Here is a 21574-nt window from a genome sequence, read left to right as displayed (position 1 = left end):
ATATATATATATATATTCTCGAGAATCTTTATTTTTGCCTTTATAACTTTTAACTTCAACCTATTTACATGAGTATGCTTATGTATATAAGAATTTCAAACCGCATAGGAGATTGAACGAGCCATGTTTGAACAAGGTTCGAACCCCATTCAAATGAGGTTCAAGTCGCGTTCGGATGAGGTTAAAACTACATTCTAACGAAGATCGAGCCATGTTCGAATATGAATCTAACCAAGTTCAAACATGGTTCATTTTAAACCTAGGATTTTTCTTATGTCTGCTTGATATATTGACATATTGTATATAGGGCTTCTCGTATTAGAATGGGTGATGGCTGTATTTAGACTTACATAACGAAGAATTTTTTTAGCACAAATCTTTCGTTTGTTGGATGGGCACGTGAAGTTATTTGATTTAGGCTTCAACCAATGCTTTCATAAATGTAACACCTTGTTGTCATAAGTATAATATTATTTGATGTATTGTACTTAATGTAAAAGGCTAACTTCTGAGTTTGTAATAACCTGTAAAGTACCCGTTGGTATAATTTAGTCATAAATGTTATTCCTTGATTCTATTTAATGTATTTAAGTGTTGTCAATTTTGTTGTATGCGCCTCATGAGAGAATTGAATCATGTTCGAATAAGGTTCGATCAAAATTTGAACACGTTCAAGTGAGATTTGAACCATGTTTGAGCCATATTCGAACTTTATTCAAAAATGGTTTGAAGGGACTTTGAATATGCTTTAACACAATATACTATAATAATTAAAATATGATGAGAATAATTATAACATAAATATGTATAACTTAAATTCAATGGAGTGCAATTACAATAGTTTTAACACAGTAGATTATAACTTTGATACAAGAAAGTACAATAACTATCTATAATACAACGAACAGTAACTTTGATATAATATGATATAATCAGCTATAACACAACATAATTGAATTTTCCCTTATGCGTCTTAGGTAAGTGTTCTGATACTTAATATTGATAAAGCTAATATCTTCCAATTCAGCATAGTACTTAGGATATACATTTATATTACTTCATTGAAGGTGCCTTTTGGTCTGAGAGTAACTTTTAGACATAATTTCTTACGAAAATAAATAACATGCATATTTATCCAATTACATGATTATGAGGCATGTAAAGTCAAATATCTCCTTTAGATTTCATCTTGATTTTCTCTAAAAATGGTATAAGAATTAAAGCCTTTTGTAATTTTTTTTCATGGGAGAATATAATATCGATGTATATATCATGATAAAGTTCAAAATTTAATTAAGCGCTTGATTAATCTAATGAATTAATATGAATTGAGCTGAAATTCATTTAAGTTTAATATAATTTCCTTTTGAATTATCATTGTATTTCAACGAATGACACTGTCGATGGAAGAATCTTTATGAATACATTTTATATAAGGGTACCACAGTTGAGGCTTTTGAAAAGTATGTTGCAACTTAGAAATACCATCTATATCTCAAGGAATAATCTAGTTTTCCCTTTCAAGTTTGCATTCTTCCAACTTTTTATTGGTTCAGCAACAAGTAACTTATTCATTCCACACTCGCCATTCTCATAAATACCTGCCTTTTACAAAAAAACTCCTTGTAATTCCGCTTTTACAGTTTCATGATTTTACATTTTTACCGTTAATGTTTGAAACTCGACTCTCTCTGGCTATTCTATTCCCAGATTTTGGATGTAATGTTCCATTTTCATTTTCTTCCCCATTTAATGGGATAGCTACGCTACCTGCACTCTTTTGCAGTAAATAGGAATCTCGTGGGGACTGGTTTCATGTCAACTGACCAGAAGAAAAAACTTCTTTGGGGCGGCAAGAAGAACAGTTCCGAGGAGGTAGGCTTCCAGATATACATTGCAGCTGCTTATTTATAACATGTAAAAGATAAAAGAAATTCTGATTTTCTACACTGCACCACTCTCTACTTTTTATTTTCATTGATGTTCTTAGTCCGGCAATCGATGGGATTTTCAACTCTTTGCTGATCGAGAACGCCAGGAAAAGTTCAACAAGCTCATGGTAATTTTTAGTACCCTTCTATTTTTAGTTTGAGGATTCGTTTGGGACGGCTTTTTTTATGCTTCTTAAAGCAGCTTTTTAGTATAAAAATTGAAATTTTTATACTAAAAAACTGCTTTAAGAAGCATCAAGAAAGCCGTCTCAAACGAAGCCTGAATCAAGCTGTTCAAAAGATTTTAGATACCATATAGAAAGGGTGAACTCAACATTCAGGCTTCGTTTGCGATGGCTTTTTTACTGCTTCTTGAAGCAGCTTTTTAGTATAAAAATTAAAAAATTTGTATTAGAAATTCTGCTTCAAGAAACAGTAAAAAAGCTGTCCCGAACTCAGCATTCATTGTTGACACATCTTATTTGCTTGTTTCTTAAATACTATGTAGAATTGCCATTGAAATCGACCAATTTACTAACACTTGTTTTAGAGTCTGAGGTTGCCTTGGTACGTATGGCCAATTGTAGGGTGTGAAGGGAGAGGCAATTCCTCAAGAGCGGAAGCCCGACGAGAAGGATGTGGAGAAGCAGAAGGAGCTGCAGACAGATTTGGAGAAGCAGTACACTGCCGGTCTGCGACGCAGAGATGGCCGCACAGTTGGTCTTGGTCTGTAATTGTCATCCTCTTCTTCTTATTCTGTTTTCGAACCAGAAATTTACTACTGAAAAATGGATTTGATTGTTCTGTAATCTTTTGCAGTGAATTTAAAGCTGAATGTTCGCGACTCTTTTTGAAGTTTTTATGTTATATTTCCACTGCTGGTCTGATTTTGCTTGTGTGAATGCTCAAATGATTTCTCGTTAGTACAGATTTACATACATACTACTCTATTTATATATTTAATATCTAAAACTTTAATATTACATAAATACCACCCATAATTTATTTTCATATCAAATATGAGTGGTAGAAATGAAATATATGAGTGATATAAAAGAAATATATGAGTGGTATGTATGTAATATTAAAGTTTTAGGTGTTAGAAATGTAAATAGGATGGTATAAAGTGATATGTATGTAAATTTTTCTTTTTTAAATTATAATTTACATATTAACTACGGTAGTGGTTAAACTCATGGGTTTCAATTATGCAGTTCTTTTAGGTTCTCAACGCATGAAGTTATGTTGTGTTTGGGATGAATTTTTTATTGCTTCTTGAAGCAGCTTTCAAGTATAAAAATTAAAAATTTTAATTAAAAATTTTCCTTAAGAAGCAGTAAGAAAGCCGTCTCAAACGAAGCCTTAATCGCTAGGGGTGTTAATTTTTGACACGACCCGAACCCGACTCGGAAAAATTCGGGTTCGGGTCAACCTGAAACGGGTCGGGTTCGGGTTGAACAAATCAACTCGTTTTAAAAATCGGGTCGGTTTTGGGTTGACCCAGCAACCCGAAATTGACCCGAAAGTGACACGAAAACTCATATTTGACCCGAAAACCCGAGATTGACCCGTTTTGATCCGATTTTGACCCGAAAATTGAATATTGACTGAATTTTGATCCGAAAATTAGCAATTTTAGGTCAACTTCGGGTCATTCGTGTCGGGTTGGGTTGACCTGAATTGGGTCGGGTTCGGGTTCAGAAACCTGACCCGTTTTTAAAAATGGGTCGGGTTCGGGTTGACCCGAACAGTTTCAGGTTCAACCCGAATCCGACCCGCTGACCCGAATTGACACCCCTATTAATCGCTAGTAACATAGGGGTGTAAATGTGCTGCAACTAATGGAGCTCTTTAATAGTTGCTTGTGATATATTTGATTGATGTGTGCATGTTTCTCTCTCTGTCTCTCTAAAATCTTTATCTTTTACCGTTTCTATCTAGCTGCTCAAGCATTTTCTTATTACTAATTTATTTTTCATGGGATAGCTTTGTACTTCAAATTTATCTGTGGATGAGATTTAAACTTTACTAGTAAGGCTCAAAATTAAAGCAGAAAAAACTAAAAAAGAGAAGAAATGATGGGAGAAGAAGAAAGAAAAAAGGAAAGAGATAGAAATAGGAAGATGAAACTCTAGAGAGAAGCTTTGAATATTTTATATGCAGGATAAAATATTTAAATTATTAAATAATTATCATAAAAGTAGTTTTATTTTTATAGGACTTTGAGGGCTATAGGGGAAGTTATATCTAAGTCTCACAAAATTAATAGCAACATAAAATCTTTATCTCATTATGTGGGGTAGGTTATATGAATTTTTTTTTCTTCGTTATGTCATGTTAAGAGTTAAAATTTTATTTAAATGTAATAAAAAGGATAATTTTTAATATTTTTTAATTAAGTATTGTTAAGTCTATCTCTTTCTCTTTTAATATAGGTTAAATTTAATACATTTACTCTTCTAATCGGTTCATCAGAAGGCAGACGCTTTATGTGATCAAAATCATTTAAGATTGACTCTCTCCTCTTATCTGCCATTGGAGTTACTCCAATATTTTCAAATATATGCTCCTCTCACATTCTATCTCTAAGAGTAGAGCCACTCATCCTCTTGAGCATTTATCTCTGCAACACTTAATTATATTATTTCCTTTTTCTTTTAATGGCCAGCATTCTGTGCCATAAAACATTACAAATCTTACAACAATCTTATAAAATACAATATACATAATACATTCCTCCACTTCAACCATCCAACTTGAGTTCTACTAATAATAGCCACATCTATTTCAACATCATAAAAAAAAAAAAAAAAAAAAAAAAAAAAAAAAAAAAAAAAAACCCTTAAAAAGGTACATGGCATAGTTGTTACATGCACATGGACATGATTGCATAATTTTAATGAGTACATACATAAAGTTGTCATGGGTGAGTAAGCTAGAGAATGCTGATTTATCATGCTTTTTCAGATTATTTAGGGTTGAGTGAGTGATATTGAGGATGAGTGACTGAATCCCTCTAATTAGGATGAGTAACTCTGCTCTGAATCTAAATTAGAATATTATTTTTTTTAATATTTTAATAAATAATAATCAGAGCTATTTAATTTCACTTATAAAAAACAAAAAACAAAAATATATCATTAATAATGAGATCTCTCTTTGACCATTCATTAACATATGGGTTTATGGGCATAATATGCTTAAACTTTTTGGTGGCAATATTACTGAATATTTATATTTTAAAAACACTGATATGAATTTGGCTATCCTTCATGCATGTTGGGCTTGAATTCCTTAACATCTATAAAATAATTAACAATATTTCATCAATTTTGATCATCATGATTCTATTCTTTGATGTTATGTGTTTGCCATTAAGTTTCTTCTTACTAATTTAAAGAATGTGGATTGGGTTCTTTTTATTAGATAGTGTCTAAGATGAGATATTGCCTTAACTCGTGTGTGTCCTTACTTTTAAAAAAAATTTATTCAGTGCGGTCACCGGACGATATTCGGAGGCAAATCAGAGTGTGCAACGTCACTTTTTTACTATGTATCAGTGCTGTGTCTTGGGTGATGTGTCGCGCTTTGATTTACCTCCGGACTGTCCGGTGACTACACAGAATAGTTTCTCTACTTTTAGAGGCACCCTATGCTACTACACTTTCCATTAGCTTATGGCTACTCCTGAACTCCTTTTCTTTTAAGTTTATTAGAATTTCAATATGTTCCATAGCATCTTGCCACTTTAGACCCCATCTCCTCACTTTTCCTCCTTTTCCTCCTTTTCCTCCTTTTCAGCCACATTTTTATACTTGTTTTCCATCAATCTTCTAGTCTGCCACATTTGGGGAGCTAAAAATAGTATTATTTTTTATGTGAAGATTCCTAAACTAGCAAACTTATTAATTTTATTACATTTAATCTCTCTATATTCATCTGTTATAATGATTAAAAAAACCCCAATTCAAGATTTATAAATGTTATCACCATATAAATATACTTTTTTTATGGTTGGTCGATTTATTTGAATTTATATTTACTTTAATTTAATGATATGAATTTATTTATTTGATATGACCCTTCTAATTTTATTTTGTTTGCAATGACTTTTCTTGTTGGTTGTTTGATGGTTCTTATTGATTCTTTCAAATGGCTTCTTTTATAATAAAAGTTTTGGTTCATTTCATGATTTCAATTATTGTATTGACCTTTATTGCTTCCAACTCTTATATAAATTACTATTATATGAACATTTTATAGAAATATATAGAAAATAGAGAAAAATAGTAATAATATTGCAATAAAATGGATAATTAGGCAGATATAGCTTGCCTATATCTCCTTATAGTAAGGGGGCAAGGGATTTGAACTATTGTAGAATGCCCATAACTCATAATTTGAAGGGGAGATGCTTAATAGAAGAGTACGACGGTCAAAGATATGAACAAACAAGAATCCAGCCAAATTCGAGACAACTCCAACTGAAAATAACATCCAAATTGCTCATTAATTGTCCCATTAGTACATTTTAATCTTCCAACATTCCAGACTCCTTGATAATGAAGTTATCCTCAAGATTGAGCAAACACATAAGAAAGAAAAAATATTAAACTCTATCAAAATCTGTGTGCATCAGGCTCGAGATCGAACATGAAGGTGAAGGTGATGGGCTTTGGGAACTGGACAGAGACACATTTGGCCTTGGAGGAAGCGGATCTCAGCTCCTTGCAGTGAAAACTGTGGCCAACTGAGCTGGCAAATTAGCCGCAAATGATGGGAGGCGGCGCTTGGGATGATGGTGAGATATGGCAAACTGAATGAGGCCAATATTGAGTTGAGTTTGATGACATTGATGAATCTATGATGTGGAGATTTGATAGCCGCGAATGGGATGGAAATGATGATGTGGCGATGCTATGGAGATGATCATGTAGGTTTGACTTGGGCATATGAAGATGGCTCCGATGATGTAGATCTACATGTATGGAGGTGGAGATTCAAGAGTCCTAGGTAGTGTGGATTTTACAAAAGTTGGAGAATACATATCTATGAAGATAGTAGAACCAGAGGCAGCACTTAGTGGTAGCGAGGTAAATGAGAGCATCTTTTGATATGAATATTTTGTAGAGATACATACTAAATAGATAAAAAGTTTTATTCACAATTCCCTTGCCATTAGGGCAACTGCAACCGAAAAATTCATTTTTCACTCCAAAACACAACAAAATTTTAAAATGCAGTAATTCATCTCCAATCGAGCAACATTTTCTCCCTTCTTTCGCGCGCTTCCTGCTAAGATAACCATTTCTCCTCTTTCCCACGCTTTTCTCCTCTTACGTGATCTTCTTCGATAAATCCTGTAGCCTTTTTTTTGTGTAGTTGAATAGTGCGATATTAAAATTGGCATCACACTATTCACCTGCCGAACTTTGGCGTACGATTTGTGGTACAAATGGATCGAATGGCTGACGACATATGATGTTATACATTTCAGTTGTGAATGGTCTTCCTTTAAAGGCTCAAGCTTGATGCATTCTTGATGTAGCATTCTTTTTCTTTCTTCTTCTTCAGCTTTTCTCCTTCCATGCTGAGACTCTCACACATCACAAATTTTTTTTGGTGGAAGTGATGATATACCTATGAATGAACTCTTTCTTAAGCCAAACGACGTAATACATTAAAAATTGTATTTTTCTATATTTTTTAACCTATAAATTTAATTAATCCTACACATTATTTTATTCATAAATAAAAATCAAAACTTTTTGTCAGATTTGAAGGCACTCATCCAATCCTGTGAGGCTCATTAAAAAAAAAAGCATCAATTTTATGTCTGGCGGCATACGAGCATGTGGGTTGGTAAGAGAAAAATCCTTTTTTTATTGCGTTTTTGACTTTGGAAGAATCTTCTCCATTTGCACAAAATAAGAGCCATTCATAATACCTGCTACTGTTACATCCAAGAAAAAAACAAAAATTTTGCATTGAAAATAGTTTTTTTATTGAATGTTTTACTCAAAAGAAACAGAGATTAATTAGCACATAAAAATACCACCAAACAAACAAAAATCAAACAGGATAACAACAACAAATAGTATATGAATTTTTACCCTTTACAACTCATTTTTACTAAGCTACGAACAGTTATTGATCGAATAACTTAACTCATAGCTAGTCCGCCATGCGAAGAAAAGCTCGGCAGTCTTCAGATCCTCACGAAGAAAATACTGAGCTCGGGGCCGCTGTTAGTCTCCGGATTAAGCATGTAGAAAGTCTCCGAATCCTTGCTGCCAACAACGCGGTCAAAATGAGCCCGCATATACGCAAGCTCGCCGTCATTTGCGTCGGCGAGGTGCGGCGGAAGAACCCCGGCGCCCATCGACACCGCGTGGAGAAGCTGCAGAACGTGGAGATCCGATTGGTTCGGTTCGCGCCGCTGCGCATAGCCGATCCTCCGCCCGTTTATGAATGCGGACCAAATCTTCTCTTCTAATAGCCGGACGCGGTCCCCCGGTTTTTTCTCGCATTCGAGCGCCACGCGCAGCAGCCCGGTCCCCATATCCTGCATGAACCGGGCGGTCTGGACCGCGAGCTCGAGGACCAGAATGGGGATGCTACGGGAGTTCTCTTGGATGGCGATGGAGATGCGGGCCTTGCGGTAGCCGAAGAGAGTGCCGGTGGTGCGGGTGGCGCCGTGGATGTGGCCGTCGTGGTGGGCGCTGGGGGCGGATCGGGGGATGGGGGAGTGGAAGCCGCAGGCGGGGCTGATGATGGGGAAAGTGCGGAAGACGGAGCGAAAGACGCGGAAGACTTTGGAGGGATTGGGGCCGCGCTTGCGGTGCGAAGGGGGTTGGAGGATGGTGGTGGGGGAGGCGACGGTAGGGCTTGTGGAGCTTCCGGCAGGTTTTGGAGGAATGGGAGGCGGCGGCGGCGGCGGCGGCTTTGTCATGTGGAAGATGGGCGGCGGAGGACGTTAGGGGTTGTTGAATTGAACGTATGTGTATACGAAGCTTAGCTTTGTGCGGGTTAATGCGTTGTGCGCACGTCGTCGGAAGAGGAAGGTAGGAAGGGATCAAAGACTCAGTAGGAGAGAGAGAGAGAGAGAGAGGTAGGAAGGGATCAAAGACGCAGTAGGAGAGAGAGAGAGAGAGAGAGAGAGAGAGAGAGAGAAGCTGTTTGAAAAGGGGAATATGGACGGTGAAGAGGAGGATCCTTAAGTGATGGCGCGGCGTTGCCCGCGGGCCTTTTTTCTCCCTTTTAAGGGCATTGGAGACAGCTAGATCGGCCCTCAAAAGTTCCGGACTTTTTTTTTTTGGGGTATTAATCATTTAATATAAATTCATATATATAATATATATATATATATATATATATATATATTGATAGTCAAAGTTTTTAAATTTATAGTCAAGATAGGAAGGGCTATATATATTCAGAGCCTCATACCAAGCAAAGGGGTGAGTGGATTTCTGGGCTACATGAAAAATGTTTTTTTTTTTCCGACAGCCATTTTCATTGAGAATGACTAAATTCGTCAAAAAAATTATAATATTTCGAGGATTTTTGGACTTATAATTCATGCATCGAAAAATAAACACTGTCAGAAAAATTTCCGAATTTTTTCGATTTTCTGGCGAAATTATTAAAATAAAAAAATTTATTTAGCTCGAGCATGCCCGTGAAACTGCCTTGACTTCCGCGGGCCATGAAACCACGCTCTGCGAACTGTGTTACGCGGGGTTCAAACACGCCCACCAATAAATCACTCATCCAATGAGAAGTATGCATCAATGTCATGATTAGTTGCATTTTTTTTAATTTTAAATAATTATACTTTCTTAATAATTAATTTTAATACATAGTATGTTCAGATTATTTAATCTATTTAACAATAGGCTATTAGATTAACTAATAATTTATTTTATTTAGTTAAATTAACATAATCATTATTAATAAAACTTTTTAATTATTTAGTTTAATAATATTTAATTTAATTTTAACAAAATGAATAATTATTTTTTAGAAAATTTAAAATTATGTTGGAAATCCATCGAAATTTCCGACGGATTTATTTTCACCGAAAATTAGCAATTTTTTTATAATGTTATAATGTTTTTTAAATGAATATAGAAATTTATATGATATTTATATAAAAATATGAGAGTAGTATGTATGCAAATCTTGAGAAAGAAATCATTGATAAAAGATATTTTTCATGAAATTTCTAATAACATTGCACATTACTATTAATTGTATGAATCTTTAGGTAGAATATAGGCTATACTTATCGTTTTTGCACAATTTTTTGTCAATTTTGCGGACGTTATAGTTAGATTGAGATATATATAATTTTATGTGATTTTCTTTTTAAGGTCATTCAAAATGGGAGTTGAACCCTCCCCTCAAGGTGAAAGAAATACCGTATAAGCTCAAGCTTATTTCTGAAAACAAAGATGACTCAAATAGTAAAGGTATTTGATTAAGAATTAAATTAGATGTCCCACAGTACATATGTTGGGGCATATATATAGATGCCTACAGAACTTAATACAATATACATGTTAATAATACAGGTTCATAAGCAGGTTACTTAAGTTGTTGTACATGTGTCTCTTATTATACCCCCGCAAGCTAATGGAGGGACACCGACAGTGAGCTTGTCACGAAGAAGATGAAATCTGGTTGTCGAGAGTGGTTTGGTGAAGATATCAGCTAATTGATCCTTGGTAGAAACATGTAGGATGTTGACAGTTTGCGACAGAATGTGATCGCGAATGAAGTGATGGTCGATTTCAATGTGCTTCGTCCGTACGTGAAATACTGGATTGTTAGCAAGGGCTATGGCAGACATGCTGTCTCAATGTAGATTTGTAGGTGCTTGAAGTGGAATGTTAAAGTTGAGTAGTACTCTTCGGAGCAAGATAATGTCGGTGAGGGAGGATGCTATGGCCCTGTACTCTGCTTCAGTTGAAGATCTAGCAACTGTGTGTTGCTTCTTTACACTCCAGGAAATCAATGTATTGCCCAAGAATGTGCAGTACCCTGAGGTTAATTTTCTGGTGTCCTTGTCGCCTACCAAATCCGCATCGGATAATGAGGTAAGTTTCAGTGATCCCTGCAAAACGGGAAGACCGTATGATAGTGTACCAGAGATATATCTTAGTAGACGATATATCATATAGAAATTATGAGAGGAGGGATTGTGCATGTTTTGACATAATAGATTGACTGCAAAGGATATATTTGGCCTTGTTAGAGTTAAGTATTGCAGAGATCCAGTTATTTGTCTGTATAGCTTAGGATCAACCGGTAGTTTTGTTTCTGGAAGAGGATTAGGAGTCTTGGTGCACGATGGGTTGGACTGAGCTTTACTGTGATTCATGCCTATAAGTTTAAGAATAGAATCAACATAATTGGATTGAGATAAAAATCGGTAGTTAGAACCCCAAGGAAGCTATTAGCCAGTCTGAGATGTTTCATGGAAAATCAAGTATGCAGCTGAGAAATGATTTTATCTAACATGGTAGAATTGTTGCCAGTTAGTAGTATGTCATCCACATAGATGGCTAAGTAAGCATCCATCTGATCTTGGTGCAAAACGAATAGCGATGAGTCAGCTTTCCATGGTACAAAAGCAATAGTATGAAGAAATTTGGAAAATGTAGTGAACCACAGCCTGGGTGCTTGTTTTAGGCCGTAGATTGCTTTTTGAAGTTTACAAACATGATCAAGATGAGTATCATCCTCGAATCCCTTGGGTTGTCTCATATAGATGATTTCATTGAGATTGCCATTGAGAAAGGCATTCGGTACATCCATTTTTTGTACCGGCCATTTGTTGTTGAGAGCTATCGTGAGGAGAGTTTGTATGGTAGGAAATTTAGTAACCGGGCTAAAAGTCTGAGGTAATTGATGCCATATTGCTAATTATTTCCTTGGGCAACTAATCTGGCCTTAAACCATGAAATGGTGCCATCAGAGTTATGCTTTGTTCGAAACGTCCATCGGCTGCCAAGTATTAAGGTGTCTGGAGGTTTTGGTACCAGTTTCCATGTTCCTTGGCGTTGTAGAGCATGAAATTCATCTGACATTGCTTGGCGCCAGTGATAATGTTTGCTGGCTTCCTGGTAGTTGTGTGGTTCGGGTGGAGTAGAGAGAGTGGGTTGTTGTTGAATGTGAAGCAGGTTCAGTTTCTGGATAGGTTTGAGAGAACCTGTTTTAAGTCTTATAGTTATGTGATGACCCTTCAGATTAGCTGCAGGTGGTTGAGTGGTAATAAAGATAGATGGAGAGGATGAGATGTCGGTAGTAGAATTTAGTATGACATATTGATTGGAGTTTGGTTGATCTAAGACCTGCTGAGTTGAGAACTGAGAGGGAGAAGGAATGGGAGCTGTAGGTGGAACAGGGGTAGTCACAGTAGAGTTATTGAGATGAGGTACCAGGAGTTGTGCTGGAAGTGGGGTGATATGTTGTGAATCTTGAGAACTGGGGTGCTGAGAAAAAGGAAATTTGGTTTCATCAAAGATTACATGCCTTGAAACAAATATTTTGTTGGTTGTGTAATCAAGACACTTGTAACCTTTTGAAATACTTGAGTACCCGAGAAGTGCACAAGGTCTAGCACGAGATTCTAGCTTGTGGCGTTGTTTGGGAGGAATCCAAGGATAACAGGCGCATCCAAAGACTTTGAGAAAAGAGTAGTCAGGTATTTTGTGAAACATAAGGTACAGAGGAGAGGAAAATTGAGTTGCAGAAGACGGAAGACGATTGATAAGATATGAGGCTGTAAGGACAGCATTGGGCCAAAAAGAATGAGGAAGAGAGGAGCTATTGAGAAGAGTACGAGTGGTTTCTATTAAATGCCTATGCTTGCGCTCTGCCAACCCGTTTTGTTCAGGTGTATACGGGCATGATGTTTGGTGTTGAATTCCATACTGATTGAAGAAATTTTTGAATTTAGAATTCACATATTCAGTGCCTCCATCTGATCGTAGACATTTAATTTTAATGTTTGTTTGTTTTTCAACAAATCGTTTGAAATCAAGAAAAAATTGAAAAACTTCAGATTTATGTCGCATGGGAAAAACCCATGTAAAACGCGAGAAATCATCGATAAAAACCACATAATATAAAAAACCTTGATGTGAAGGTACTGGGGATGGCCCCCACGCGTCAGTATGAATCATGGCTAAAGGAAAGCAAGCTCTTTCAGATGATTTAGAAAACTTGAGTTTGTAACATTTTGAACATGTACAGCTAGAAAAAACACATTACTAGTAGGGATATGCAAAGGTTTATTGGAAACAGAAACTAAACGAATTATTTTGGCATTCGAATGGCCTAATCTATGATGCTAGATACAAGAATTGTGATGTTGAGCTGCAAGCGCTATCCGGGCAGGGGAGACGATTGTCGTGCGAACCGGGTATAGTCCTTTGTTACTTGGTCCCGACAATAGAGTTTTACCCGTCTTTCCTTAATGACAAAACCAAGTGAGTCAAAGCAAACATATACATTATTGTCTTTGATAAGATTAGAAATGGATAACAAATTGTGAGATAATGATGAAACATGAAGAAGGGGATTGAGTTTAAGCGCACTGTGTGGTGTTGGCAGAATACCGTTGCCTGAATGAGCAATAGGTAATGATCTGCCATCACCAACTGTGATATTGTTTGAACCGTCGTAGGAGCCAGCTTGAGAGAGGTTGTCTAACGATTTGGTAAGGTGTGCAGAGGCTCTCGAGTCCAGGTACTAATCGGTCTTGGAAGAAACATGCGCAGCGACCATGGCACGGGATGAAGACGATGTTGTTTGAGGTTCCGGAGGATTGACAGTAATATTTAGACGATGCCAGCAGTTATTTGTTGTCCACGCTTGCTGCAGATTTGGCATTGAATGATTGAAGAAGAGTTCGTTCTTGATTGCTGAGCCGAATTTCTTCCACAACCACTTCTTCCTCTGCCCCTATGGGAATACAAAGCTGTGGTTGAATCAGCTAAAGAAACCGTTCGCAGAGCTTCAGCTTGAATATTTATCTCTTCACTGATTAGAAAGGAGTAAAGATTGTCCAAGTCAATCGGAGTGAGCATTATGCGTATAGAGGTTTTGAATGCATTGTATGCCGGTGGAAGACCATTGAGTGTATAGAGAATGATATCCTCTTGATCAAGAACTGCTCCAGCAGCGGCTATATTGTACACCACGGTTTTGATCAGCGTTAGATATTGAGACATGGTTTGATTTTTCATTTAAAGATTGTGCAGTTCATTTTTCAACTGTATCACATGCGATCGGTTGGATGATTGCAATCGTCGTTCAATTGTAGCCCAAATATCCGAAGTAGATTCAAGATGAATTACATATGGCAGTATCGCCGAGGAGAGCGTAGAATAGATTGTTGCCGATAGATTTTGATCAATAAGAACCCATTCTTGATATTTAGGGTTGAGTTCTTGATTGTCGTCCCGGCTAACAGTGTAGCAAGCGGGAGGGGAAGGAATCAAATAAAGAAACGAGACAAATCCATTGGTGGTGAGGAGTTTAAGAATTTGTGATCTCCATACCGAGTAATTATCGGAGGATAGAGGCATATGAGCGATGATTTTGATATTCGAGATAACGAATTTGAGCGCCGCAGGGATTGTGAGGCTTTCATCCTTCTCTGGATGAGATTGATCGACGGAGGTAGATGAGCCTTCCATCTGGCTAAGGAATTTGATGGAGAAACAAGAAAATGCGCAGAGACGGATTATGAGATCAAGAAGAGAAAGAAAGCCAACTATGATACCATAAAAACAAAGATGACTCAAATAGTAAAGGTATTTGATTAAGAAATTAGATTTCCCACAGTACATACGTTAGGGTATATATATAGATGCCTACAAAACTTAATACAAGATACAGGTTAATAATACAGGTTCATAAGCATGTTACTTAAGTTGATGTGCAGGTGTCTCTTATTAATTTTGCTTGTTGTCATTTTAATAATGGTTAAACGCTTATAAATTTGTTCTTAATTTGTACTTAGGCTTCATTTGGGACAGTTTTTCCAATGCTTTCTAAAACAGCTTTCTAGTACAAAGTTTTTTACTTCAAAAAATTTTTGCACTAAAAAACTGTTTTATAAAACAATACGAAAGCTGTCCAAAATGAAGCCTTAGATTTCATTTGGGATGACTTTTTTTATTGTTTCTTAGGCTTCGTTTGGGACAGTTTTATTCATGGTTCTTAAAAATGCATTTTCATATAAAATTTAAAATTTTTGTGCTAAGAAATTGCTTTAAGAAGCAGTAAAAAGTCATCCCAAATGAAGCCTTAAAGTAGGTGTTATAAGAATTTTATGGAATCCCTTATAGGAATTTTGCCTAAGATCTTATAGTATTCATAAAGTGTTATAATTCAAGTCCTAGGCTATGTTTGTTATTTTCCTCCTACCCACTAAATTGGGCTTGGGGTGCAAACAAATCAAATTCAAGCTTGAGTTGAGCATATGGGAAAAGTTTGAATTCAAACCACACTAAAAAAAACATAGGGCTTGAGCTCAATTTCATGACTCGAGTCATCCATGATGTGTGCTTAATGGAGAGACATTGATGGGTACTTGTTGGAGAAGTTGGCAACTTGTGGTCACTGGAGAAGTCAATGATGTGTGCTTGCTGGAGTAGGTGGCTTGTTGGAGAAGCCACCGATGGGACCAACAAGAAAGTTAGATGGAGAAGGAAGTGTCTGGAATTTGTTGGAGTGCACAACTACAAAAGATCATTGGCAAGTGTAGCAATGAGACCTTATTAGAGAGTGTATCCATGCACTCATAGTGTAAGAATAAGTAGAGCTCTTTGATGTTCTAAATCCAATGGCTTGATCACACAACCCTAATTTAATATGTAAATTAATCATGTTGGCTCTTGAACTAAGGAGTGGAGTTGGTTCAAGCTCGAGCTTGTATAATATAAAAGTCATAATTTGATATCAAGATTGAGCTCATGGCTCGATAAACTTGTTTGGTGAGATCTTTCGTGAGTTAAGTTTGATCTGGATTATGAGCCGACTTAGCTCACCTACACCCTTATATGGGGCATAAGTAGATAAAATTGAGGTTCAAGGTCACATAGGAGCCTAATTATTTTTTCATAACAATTTTCAATAAGCCACCATTTCAATGGAATTATATCAGGAGATGGCATGAAATTGCTATAACGCTTGCAATTTAAAATGTCCATGCATATATTTGACTCATACCATTTTTGTCATATTATTGTATATTTTGTAAATTTTATTATGCATTTTATTTTGAATTTTTATGAGTATGGCTTCATTGTTGTGAAAGGTTGTTTATGTTGTTTATTTGGCTTTGCTCTTCCTCCTCTTTCCTTATCTCTCTATCCCTTTCCAAAAACATTGTTCTCTTTAATAAATATGGTTCAATATCTTTTTTACTTATCATGTAATTTTTGGGAGAAAGAGCGAGTGAGAGAGGATGGGTGTTTTAGAGAAATTAGGATGGGAACTTTTACTGTATATTAATGCTTCCTTACCATATAAAGCAATAATTTTCATTCAATATATTTATTTGTATGTTTGATACATTAATCAATCAATGAAATATGCTTTGATGATTTTGTGATAAATTTCATGAATATTTTGTGATAAATTTCATGAATGAAAATTTTATGTGATGTCTATGTGATACAATGATGATGCCTTATACTTTTACCCTTATTTTATTGTATTATTATACAGGTGATGATATGGTGATATCTTTCGATTATTTTATATTAACCACCATGAATCACATTCATTTATCGATACAGTTATTTCCCCTTAAAGACTATGATCATTTATGATTAATTCTATTTATATTCACAAAAAATATTGAGTCATTAAAATCACCGCAGAATATCATACAATGGATAAGAGAAACATATACATTATAAGTTAAAAGAATAAATATCTAATAATTTTGATCATTTTCTGGGTAAAACATTACAATGTATGCATTTAATAATGCTTAAAAAATGGGCATCAACATCCAAAACATCATTTATACACCATCATTAAGATTGTTATTCCACATGATCATCACTCCTTAAAACTAGTAATTTATATATTTCAAATGTTAGGAGTATAAAGCCTAAAACATCACATAAAATTAACCATATAATTCAAGACACATATAAAGAAAAATGATATGCATGATTGTAGTTCATATCATTATTCAGATCCTTGACATGCCATATAATTTCATTACATGCATATCTTACAGACTTTTATTATTGAACCAGCTTCATATACTCTTCTTGTATCTTCTAGAACTTTTGAATTCTCTTCTATTGAATATGTTGCATAATCATTTTGGACAATTGGAATTCATACATCTCAACTAATTCTCCATCTCCAGCTCCATGTTCTCCATGTCCTTAATCAATTCAAGTTCTTTTGTAATCAACAATCCTATAATACCATTAGGCTTCCACTTCATCTACTTGAATTACATTTATACTAAAAAAATTGATACCATATTCTTATATTACAGTCTTTGATCAAGTCAATGCATATTCTTTGACTCAAATATAATTCTTTTTTAGTGAAGATATATATTCTGCAAGCTTTGATGATCTATTAATACTTAACATTTGATTTGATATAATTAATTTATCCTTATCATTAGTGTAAATATAGTTTCAACTAACTTTAAATCATGTATAAGATAGTTCTTTTTATGAGTTTTTTTAACTATTTAGAAGCACAAGTTATCACCTCATAATACTACTTCAACATATAATCCAATCTCTTATATGATGCATCATTAAAAATTTGGAAATTTTTAATTCCTAATAGATGTCTATGAGAAGAGATAAACCTTCATTCTAGTTTTGAAAATTATCTTTAGATTTGATAGTCAATTAAAATTACATTGCCTTTTTAGTGTATTATAATGACATTGTAATATATGAACATCTCTTTATAACTGAGTTAACATGGATAACTTCTTATAGTAGCTTGTTTTACTCCCATTTTTTTTTTAAATTTTGATATATTGGCAGGCTTTGTCCATGTAGTTACTTCCTTTACCTTTTGAGGATCAACAAAAATATCTTTTCGACTTACAAAACATCCTATGTAATACTCATCAACTAAAATTTATATTTTAACAACTTAAGATGCAACTTGTTCCTCCTTAGTGTCTCTGACATCAGACACAAAAATGTGATATGATAATCATCATTCCTTGAATACAATAATATCATCTATGAATATTCATCAACAAGTCTAAATAAGACTTGAACATCCAATTCATCATATCCATGAATATCCTTATAGTGCATTCATCACCTTAAATAGAAACATTAAAGATTCATAGTGTTCACATCTAATATTGAAATTGAACTTGGTCGCATCTTTCTCTCTCTCCCTTAAATAATGATACCATGACCTTAAATTTGTCTTTAAAATAACTTATATCTGATTAAACAAATCATCAAACATGTGCACTTTATACTTATTCTTGTTTCCTATCATATTAAACTCTCAATAATCTATGTAAATCTTCATTGTCCCATTTTTCATCTTCATAAATAACAAAAGAGTTGTCAGGATTATTCATACGATCTAACAAACTCATAAAAATAATGTCCTTCAATTACAACTTCAGATCTTGTAATTCTTCTATGCATATTATATACATAGTTGACTAAGTTTAACTTAATTTCGCATTCAAGTGCCAAATTTATTAATTCATATGAAGCAAATTCAATTATTACTACCACTACAGGAAAACCCTTTATTACCGGCGGACTAAATCCGCCGGAACACATAGATAATCCGCCGTAACACATAGATAATTCGGCGGAAATGCATACGCCGGTTTCGGTCGCGTTTATAAATTTTTTCCGACGAATATAATGCGCCGGAAAACCATAAGTTTCCAGCGCACTTACCGACGCCTTACCGCGTAAAACATCGGATTGGTGCCGACGATTCACAGCCAGTATTATAATATTAAGATCCAACTTATTTGGCTAGAAAAAGGGAAGGTAGAAATATAATAACATATGACAATTTCTTTTGCTAGGAGACACTAGAGAGGAATAAAATGCATGGTATGTTCTAAGTGTTAATTATGGTCTACATTTCAACATGTTAATCTTGATAAAGTGAAGTCAATAATTAAGTGGTTAAAGACTACCGATATATTTTAAATTAGAACTTTTATTAGTTGTGATGGCTATTATATGAATCTTGTGAAGATTTTTTTTTTTAAATAGCATTATTATTGATATATAAACAAAAAAATCTTTTAATCAAGCATAAATCTCGAGACAATATTTAAATTGGAAACTTTCATAATTAAATATTTTAGGATCATCGATATTCTAATTTTAGTAAACTGATAGTTGAATAAAATTTCTTTACAAGATGAACCTAATGACATTTAAAGAAATTTAATATAGATCATTTGATGGAGTGTTGAGATATTAATTAAAAGGCCAAACAATTAAATGAAAATTATTGCTTTATATGGTAATAAAAATATATTTAGGAATGTTGAGATATTAATTAAAAGGCCAAACAATATCCAAATGCTGCATGCATATAGTCCAATTATGAAACTTGATGTTAAAAATTGAATGAGCTCAAAATCATATGATTATGAAATTTTTGGGCACTTAAATGCTAAATAAACGACATACAATCAAATAATTTAATATAGATCATTTGATGGAGTGTTATAAAAATTTGATTAGATTTATCATAATTTCATTCATAACATAATATAAATAGACTTACATCCTCCATATGAAGAGGTCATAGACTTGAATTTAGAGAGATATTAGAGATTTGAAGTATTCTAAAGATTTACCCGACGTTTGTTGCTGACAATCTCCTCTAGCTTCCACGGTCATCCAATAGCTTAGACTGTCAATGCTTGACCACAACCTTTCGATAATCATAATATATTCACCATCATTTAGATGAAATATTTAAATGAAATTTGCTTTAAATTTTAATATTTTAAATTGAATTTCTACTTATTAACATATTTGGTCCATTCTTTTTTTTATTTAAGCTTTTCTTTGGATTAAGTTAAAAATGCATGCCAAATTCATTCTTTAATTATCATAAAGAATTATTGTATTAGAATAGCTCTATTTAAATTATAATGATGAAAACAATTAGTCTGTCATGTAAATTCAGGTTAGAAAGAAATATGAATTAATGGACTACACTCATATAAAAGGAAGTAATTTGTGCTATAATTAATCATAAGAAATTTAATCTTTATAATTTTTAATTAATTCTATTTTTTAAATCACATATTGAATTAAAATATTAAAAATATTCATTAAGTGTATTGAATCATTAATAATCCTTTATTAAGGAATATATTGAATGTTTATTTAAAAACTTTTTATTTTGAGTTATTATATACTCAATATTCCACATTGGAAATAAGCCTTTTACCTATAAAATTTGCATACAATAAATTATTATTTCTAATTTTTGTAATTTATTATGTCTATTCAATCTTGATTTTAGTTTAGATAGATAGTTCATCAATTATTCACCCCCTTAGTTGTGTATAAGGCCCACATCTTGATAAATGTAAACCAATTAAGAATTTCAATTGATAAAGGGTTTTGCCTAATTTGGGTTGACTTGATTTATTGGGGGGATGATTCAATTCAAAGGGTGATTGATATGTTAATGAGTAAGTAGGGTTTGATGAGACATGTTGAGGGGAAATTTATGCATTAGATAATTAAACTTATTGGCTTCCTTAATTAGAGCCCAATTAAGTCACATTGAGCTAATTTCATTAGGGCTAGATTAGTCAAAACCAATAGTGAATTAAGGTGAATCTTAAGAGATCCATGAACCCCTTGATCTTATGTGGGACCCACTGGGTTGATATGTAAATATCATTGAGTCTAAGGGTTATGAGGCTTTATTTAATTAGTCACAATCCTAATTAGGCTTTGACCATGTAAACTTTATGCATGGTGAGCTAAGGCTAAGTAGAGCTCAATAGATTAACTAGAAAACCCTATTAGTTAGCTTGAATAAGGCAACTCAATGAGCATTAACCTTGGCTTAACATAATTATAGGGGTATCAAAATAGTTTTTTGGGGTCGGGTTTGGGTCCAACTCAAAATTGACATGCCTTCAACACCCCGCAACCCGAAATTGACATGCCTTCAACCCCCCCCCCCCCACCACTCGAACCAAACCAAAGTCTAATCTAGGTCGCTCAAGCCCCCGCTAGGTTGCAAGGCTTGTGTGGGTGCGAGTGCGAGCTTGTGCAAGTGAAGGGGGCGAGAGCGATGTAGGCATAGACGCAAGAGTATGTAGGCAAGCGCACGTGCGGGCACAGGCGTGAGTGCGGGGGTAGGTGCATGGGCAGGCATAGGCGCGGTTGCGAGAGCGCTACGGATGTAAGAGCTGGTGCTCTGGGCTGGAGCGAGGGAGTCCGAGACCATTGCGAGCGGGGGGTGACCCGGGTTAGTTTCGTGTTGATTTAGAGTTTTCGGATTGATCCAAACCTGACCTGAAATTAGAAATTGGTCATAAAATTAAACCCGAACTCGACCCATTTGCAAAACGGGTTAACCCAAACTCGAAATTTGTCAGGTTA

General features: G+C 34.7%; 2 protein-coding genes across 2 annotated transcripts; one reads left to right on the top strand and one right to left on the bottom strand.

Annotated features, from left to right (window-relative positions):
* Window positions 1-1723: 1723 nt before the first annotated feature.
* LOC110113438 (arginine/serine-rich coiled-coil protein 2-like) lies at window positions 1724-2806 on the top strand. The gene is made up of 3 exons (XM_020846030.2): window positions 1724-1875; window positions 1991-2059; window positions 2519-2806. The coding sequence occupies exons 1-3, from the start codon at window positions 1816-1818 to the stop codon at window positions 2663-2665; spliced, it is 276 nt and encodes a 91-aa protein (XP_020701689.1). The 5' UTR covers window positions 1724-1815; the 3' UTR covers window positions 2666-2806.
* A 5207-nt stretch (window positions 2807-8013) lies between these two features.
* LOC110113434 (protein MIZU-KUSSEI 1-like) lies at window positions 8014-9036 on the bottom strand. Its single transcript, XM_020846026.2, has one exon. It carries the CDS (start codon window positions 8881-8883, stop codon window positions 8140-8142), a length of 744 nt encoding a protein of 247 aa, XP_020701685.1. The 5' UTR covers window positions 8884-9036; the 3' UTR covers window positions 8014-8139.
* Between the last annotated feature and the right edge of the window lie 12538 nt (window positions 9037-21574).

Source organism: Dendrobium catenatum, unplaced genomic scaffold (genome assembly GCF_001605985.2).
Source record: "Dendrobium catenatum unplaced genomic scaffold, ASM160598v2 fragScaff_scaffold_156, whole genome shotgun sequence".
Taxonomy (NCBI): Eukaryota; Viridiplantae; Streptophyta; class Magnoliopsida; order Asparagales; family Orchidaceae; genus Dendrobium; species Dendrobium catenatum.
This window is presented reverse-complemented; position numbering and strand designations above follow the sequence as displayed.

Bases quoted from the DNA above. Each gene is read 5' to 3' on its own strand.
- LOC110113438 (XM_020846030.2), top strand. From the start codon at position 1,816: ATGTCAACTGACCAGAAGAAAAAACTTCTTTGGGGCGGCAAGAAGAAC. The intron at 1,876-1,990 runs GTAGGCTTCCAG...TGATGTTCTTAG, and splicing joins AGAAGAACAGTTCCGAGGAG to TCCGGCAATCGATGGGATTT. The intron at 2,060-2,518 runs GTAATTTTTAGT...GGCCAATTGTAG, and splicing joins AAAAGTTCAACAAGCTCATG to GGTGTGAAGGGAGAGGCAAT.
- LOC110113434 (XM_020846026.2), bottom strand. From the start codon at position 8,883: ATGACAAAGCCGCCGCCGCCGCCGCCGCCTCCCATTCCTCCAAAACCT.